The 6247-nt window shown below is 31.8% G+C and overlaps 1 protein-coding gene across 1 annotated transcript; it reads right to left on the bottom strand.

The window, feature by feature from the left end:
* Nucleotides 1–665: 665 nt before the first annotated feature.
* LOC133693760 (protein ECERIFERUM 2) lies at nt 666–5542 on the bottom strand. Its single transcript, XM_062115049.1, has 2 exons — nt 4883–5542; nt 666–1756 (listed from the first exon to the last, which is right to left on the bottom strand). Exons 1-2 carry the CDS (start codon nt 5312–5314, stop codon nt 878–880), a joined length of 1311 nt encoding a protein of 436 aa, XP_061971033.1. The 5' UTR covers nt 5315–5542; the 3' UTR covers nt 666–877.
* Nucleotides 5543–6247: the final 705 nt, after the last annotated feature.

Below are 6247 nucleotides of genomic sequence, written 5' to 3'. Positions count from 1 at the left end.
CATAATGCTAAATTTCTTTTCCAAACATCATTACTGATAAAGAACTAAAAAGATTTTCTTTGCAAGACCTTGTCGTCATGAATCTTCATGATGCGCTCTATTCGGGATTTAGCTCATTTTGGGAACTGTCAAGGATAGTTATTAAACTCAACTCGAGGATTGACTGATACAAGGCTCGGGTCAAAGATGGGGGATTAAGTGGGTTATCCCGAGTTGACCGGAGTCAATATTTTAAAAAAGAATTAAAACAACGTGTTTTAATTTTGTTTTTAAAAGTCAACTGGGTTTTTAATATGTTTTTGGCTGGGTCACAGGTTAACCAACTTAGTTGATAAGGTCAAACTAGTTCAACTCAAGATTAGTTTTTTAATATATCCAACCAGAGAATGGGTCAGCCGCCCAATCCCTGGTCCGGGAAAGCATAAATGCATGCCATTTCACAAATCATATTTGCGATGCTAAATCCTTCGACTGATCAAAGAATGTACATAGAACTTCTTGTCATTAAATATTACCCTATCTGTATCCAGAAATACAGTTCATTTGTAGCAATCCTCAACAAAGCCTAATCTTCATCAACCTAGACTGAAAAGTAGACATTTTTTACTCCATTGATCAATACACTGTAATGTATGTTGCCAAAATAAATTGATTGCATTACAATCAAACCATCAAACACAAATGATATATATATATATATAAAATAACAACCAAACCGCTTGTTACTAACTACATCAAATGCTTTAATCGTGATCTATTTCATTTGCTAATCGTAGATTGTCAACGTAAGTAGTTTGCACTCCACTAACAGCACGCCAAAATCCAATAACAGAACAAGCGAAATCTTAAAACCGCAGATGCCTTTTTTTTTATTGCTTCAAGCAAGACCCCAGTGTAACTTGAGCTCATTCATTAGCCTTGAAAGTTGATTTTCAGGCAAAGTCACTGTCACTGTCCTCCCAGAACTGACTTTCCCACTGCCATTTCCTGGCCCTGCAGGTAGCACTAAAACAACTCCTCCCTCACCGACTCCCTTGATGGAATAATTAGCAAAAATAGGCTTCTGCCCCTTCAATTCCAGCCCATAAATATTTGCTTCTTCCAAATCCACAAAGGTCAAATTTGTTCCATATGCTATACGGTCGAATTCAACCTTGTCGCTCTCTACTATATCTTCTATCAAGCTATTCTCCTCTTCCTGCTTCTCAGCAATCAATTCCGCTAATTCATAGATTTCTCCTTCCGCGACCGAGAAGTCTGCTTGAATAATACTAAACACCAGGTTGTTGCTCGGAACTTCAGGGTCATTGACTCGAGAATTTCCTGTGCAAATTGTCACAATTCTTGGCCCTGAATCTTCCCTAACCTTGGACAAAGATTTCCATATTATTGCAGAGAGGACTTGGAAATGGGATAACTCAGTTGGCTGCTTTTGACCACGAATATTGTCTGATAGTATGTCGTCAAGTTGTTCTGCGGTGACATGGAGAGAGTGAGTTTCCATTTTACAGTTATTGGTAGTTAACCAATAGTCCCCAACTGGGTCGACCCGTTTAAGGGAAAATGGCTTCCTTCTTGTCGTTGAAAGTGGGTATTTGGAGTTTTTAGTGTTTGGCACGTGGGGAGACCTTGATGGCACGTGACCTTGCATAATTTTGCCCCATGTGTTGATGAAGGTTGAAGCTGAGAATGGATCCCCAAGAACATGGGCCCAGCTGAGTCCCACTGACATTCCTCCACACTTGAACCAAGTGAACTGATAAGCATCATTCATCAAATAACCAAATTAAGTATATACTCCATAAAATATAAAAAGAACAAAAGGCAAACAGTGAAATGAGTGCACAATTGTAACTCGTAATTGCCAAATACCAGTACCATTACATAGTTATAAAAAAAATGAATAAAATAATTTGTATTAAAGTACTGTTTGAAAGAAAGTTACGTCCAATGAGAGTTTTTTCCATCGAAAGATCTCATTTTCATTCATGACTCTAATATGCCTTTCAATTTCAACCCAAATCTCTGAATTTATCAATTATATCCCGTATTCATTAAAGGAAAAACTAAATGGTTTTCTATATTTAATGCGGATGCGTGGGGAGGTAAAGAAGTGTTTCATTTTAATCTTTTAGATTTTTGTATTTCGGTCACTAAACTCTTTTTTTTCTATTTTATCTTTAAATATTTTATTGATAGAATTTGGGGCAATAATCCCTTTCAATTACCTTTTTATTGGGAAATCACAATTTTTTTTAAAAAAAATTATCATTAAATTGATGCTCAATTTCATAGAATAAGATTCAATTTTGTTAAAAAAACAATATTAAAACTTTAAAGAACAAATTTGATAGTGAAAAAAATACAACCTCTTTTTCTTTTTTTTACCATGCATGAGGCGACTTTTTTAGAATTTATGTCCTTCAAGTTTTTTTATCCTTTTATTTTGAAACCTTTATGTTTTAGTTCAAAACTTCTTTCATTATTTAGGTTTCAATCCATGAGTTTAAAGGAGAGAGAGTTGTTAAAAATCATAAAATAAAAGAGAAAGTTATTGGTTATTCATATTTTAACAGTAAAAAAAGATCAAATTTTAGGTGTTTTTGACCCGTTTTATTACCAAAACAAGTAAATCAGGGCTGGAAAGTTTTTAAACTCGAGTTAATATTTGTTTTTTTAGGACTGATTATTGGTTGTTTTGAGGTCATGATTAATTGAGGTATATATGGTGTTTCTTATGTGTTTTTGGGTGGAGAAGGGTTGGAAATGGATAGAAAAGGTGGAAACCTATTTATTTGGTCACATGATGTGGCTGGAGCAAAATCAGTGAATGACATGTCATCTTGTCTTTTAAAAAAATAGACAAATGATATGTCGTTTTTTCATTTAAAGACAAATAAAAAAGGAAGGCCAAAGGGGCTTGCAACACCCCCACCCCGTGTCTAGCCTTTTTGTTTTTGGGCGAAGCGCACTAGCCCATCTAAACCTAGACACTTGACTTCTTTTTTATCCTTTTTTTTTCTTTGATTTTAATTATTCTTCATTAAAATAAATTAGTTCAAATTTTGTTTTGAATGTTATTTTATTAGATATCATTCAATTTTTTTTTCAAGTAATATTATAAAGTTCTATTTATAACATTAACAAGCACTTTTTTTGCACAACATTTCATGATTTTTTTTATTAAACTTTATTTGATTGATTTTATGCTTATGTCTATAAAAATACATTCCAATGAAAAAAATTATTAAATATAATCAGGTCCATGAATCGTCTTGTGATACCAAAAACCATCTAAGTCAACCAAACAAACTTGTGACCTGTATCATGAGACTGTGATAACCTTATAAAACACAAACTGAAACAAATTATGAAACTTAATTTCCAGTCAAACCAATATTGCAGGATGAGATTGAAAAAAAAATCAACTAAAAAAAGGGAAAAAAACTCAAGTTAACTAGCTTAACCCGCGACTTAAGTTATAAAACTTTGATAACTCATAGAAAGTAAATTAAAAATAAATTATGAAGCTCAATTTTCATTCAACCTAATGTTGAAAGATTAAATTGAAAACAAAATCAAATAAAAAAAAGGACAGAATAATGACCTGAGTCAATCAGGATTAACCTGTCAAACCCGGGTGAGGAGATTGAGATAACTTCATAGAAAGCAAATAAAAAAAATTATAAAATCTAATTCCTGAACAACCCAATATTAAAGAATGACATTGAAAAAAATCAATTAAAAAATGATAAAAAAAACCAAGTCAACCTGTTTAACTCACGAATCTAGATTATGAGATTATGGTAACCCCATAAAAAAATTAATTATAATTATAAAATTTAATTTTCGATCAATTCAATATTAAAAGATAAAGATGAAAATAAGAAATTAAATTTGGCAATTGTGTTTCCCAGTTATGGAGATGTGGCAATTAATTAAGAGTTTTCATTATCTACAAGGACTATTAATTACTATACTAAATGTTTCCGAGAGGGATTAATTAATTAAATCCTAACTAAAAAGGGAAACTAAAGGGGCAGCTACATAAAATGGTAGGTTGCTTTAATTCTTTTCCATGTTTTGAAAGAGAATTTTAGCTCTACAAGGAAAGGCATGGGCGACATCAACATTCCAACTCAGAGGAGGATTATTTAAGCTTACAAATTAAATATCATAGCCTAAGAAGGAAACTACATGGGGCGACAATTACTACTACAACAGATCTGATTTCCTAGCATAAAAAGCAGTTATAAAGTTAACAGTTTCCTTCCTAGTTTATCTAGGACATGTAAACAGCCTTATCCTAAATTTAACTAGGGAATTAGGTTATTTCATGTTATGTTTTATTCATATTTTGTGGCAGCAATAATTTCACATCAAACTTTATTTTTAATTAGTTATTTTCTGGTTTTTGGTTTTAATTAGTATATTTTTTTTTTAAAAAATGAATCTAATTCAGCCCATATATTTTAGGGTAGGGTTTAGATTTTAATTTTTTTCGGACTTCTTGAATAATACATTGATTTTGTCGTGTATTGTTGTGTGTGAGATATTTTTGTATTATTTGTTTCTCTAAAAAATTAAATTTAATTTATTGAAGAATATTATCTTTGTGGTGTTTTTTTATATATATTTCTTGTTCGTGATTTGCGTGGTTTATTCTAATAATATTGGTTATTTTATTAGAACAATCTTTGTATCATTTTTTTTTCAAACTGATTTTTAATTTTCCAAGATTATAAATTACAAGATTCTTGGGGTTTGCATCATAGTCAGAACTCCAACTATCCAATTTTGCGGGCAGAAATGCTTCATGTAAACCAAAATAGAAAGAAAACAAAATGAAATGTTAGTGTTGATAGGGGGTAATAGGCGTTACCTGAACAAAGACCAATGGAGAGAATCCTAAATCTGGACCAAGAACTTGATCGTAGACAAGATAATCATCAAGAGGTTTGTGATCGTTCATCTTTAACCATTCCTCAATGGTTTTGTCACAGTGCGCTTCAACAATCCGAACACCACCATCATTACACTTGATGAAAGGTCTGCCTGATTCAGATTTCCGAATTCTTCCCGAAGCAGTAGGATAGAGAGCGAGCAATGAAAACATGGGTTCTTTCAAGTCGTATATTGTGAGACCCTGGACTGCTTCGTTACTGAAAAAGGACACACCCCTGACATAATGGAGCTTAAAGGCCAAGTCCATATTTGTTAGTTTTCGGTCCTCGTTGTCACCTGTCACTTCGGCTGGCACAACCGATGATAGCTTGATGCCAGAAACTGATGTTTTGAGGATTGTTGGCACCATGGTGAGCAAGAGGGAACAAGAGAATAGGTAGTAATATATATGAAGCTGTACTTGTTGAAGGAGTTCAGACTCCGTTGCCGGGTTTTCACAGGATATTACCCATCTCTTGTTATTCTTATATAGATACGCGCAAGGACTTCATGAAAGACAGAGGAAAACATTAAAGGGCAATGCTGAATTGAGGACCAGAGGGAGATGAAATGCTGTGGACGTTATTGATCTTCTTTAGGCATTTAATTTGGTTTTGGAAATTTATTTTAATTAGAAAATTTATGGGGAATGAAAAATTAATCTTAAAGAATTTTGAATTGACCCATAAAAAAATTTCATAAGAAGGGATTAACTATCTATTGAAAGGTCCTCATGATAGTTATATAAGTAATCTTTAAATTTAAAAAATATTATGTTTTGATCATGATCATATATTATCCTAATAAAGGGTAAGAAATAGGTAGATATTGAGAATAACATAAACTATATGAAGGTTTTTGAGTAATCAAAAGAAAATTCATCATCCTAAATGAATTAAGAAAAATGTTTCATCTGTTCTTAAATAGTATTGATTGTGAAATCTTTGGCCAAAGTAAAATGAATTTTGAAAAAGTTTTAAAATTTTATTCAAATAATCAATGACTATAATATTAAGAACTAAAACGATCTAACAAAGCAGACATAACAAAATTTTATTTAAAGAATCAATGGTTATAATATTAAGAACTAAAACAATTTAACAAAGCAGACATATTCTATACTATAATGTTTAAATCGAAACATTCATTTGTGATTTATTATAACTCAGCCTTAAAGCAAATATCTAAAGCTGAAAAAAATATTTATCTGATCTTTAGGTAATCTTTGCATAAACTTTAAATAACTCTAGATCTTTCTAACATGATCTTTGAAACTCTAGAAAAATTTTAAATTTATTATTTA

Source organism: Populus nigra, chromosome 5, assembly GCF_951802175.1.
Source record: "Populus nigra chromosome 5, ddPopNigr1.1, whole genome shotgun sequence".
Lineage (NCBI taxonomy): Eukaryota > Viridiplantae > Streptophyta > Magnoliopsida > Malpighiales > Salicaceae > Populus > Populus nigra.
Note: the sequence above shows the minus strand (reverse complement) of the source record. Positions and strands in the feature narration are given on the sequence as shown.

Bases quoted from the DNA above. Each gene is read 5' to 3' on its own strand.
- LOC133693760 (XM_062115049.1), bottom strand. From the start codon at position 5,314: ATGGTGCCAACAATCCTCAAAACATCAGTTTCTGGCATCAAGCTATCA. The intron at 1,757-4,882 runs GTAACGCCTATT...GATGCTTATCAG, and splicing joins CTCCATTGGTCTTTGTTCAG to TTCACTTGGTTCAAGTGTGG.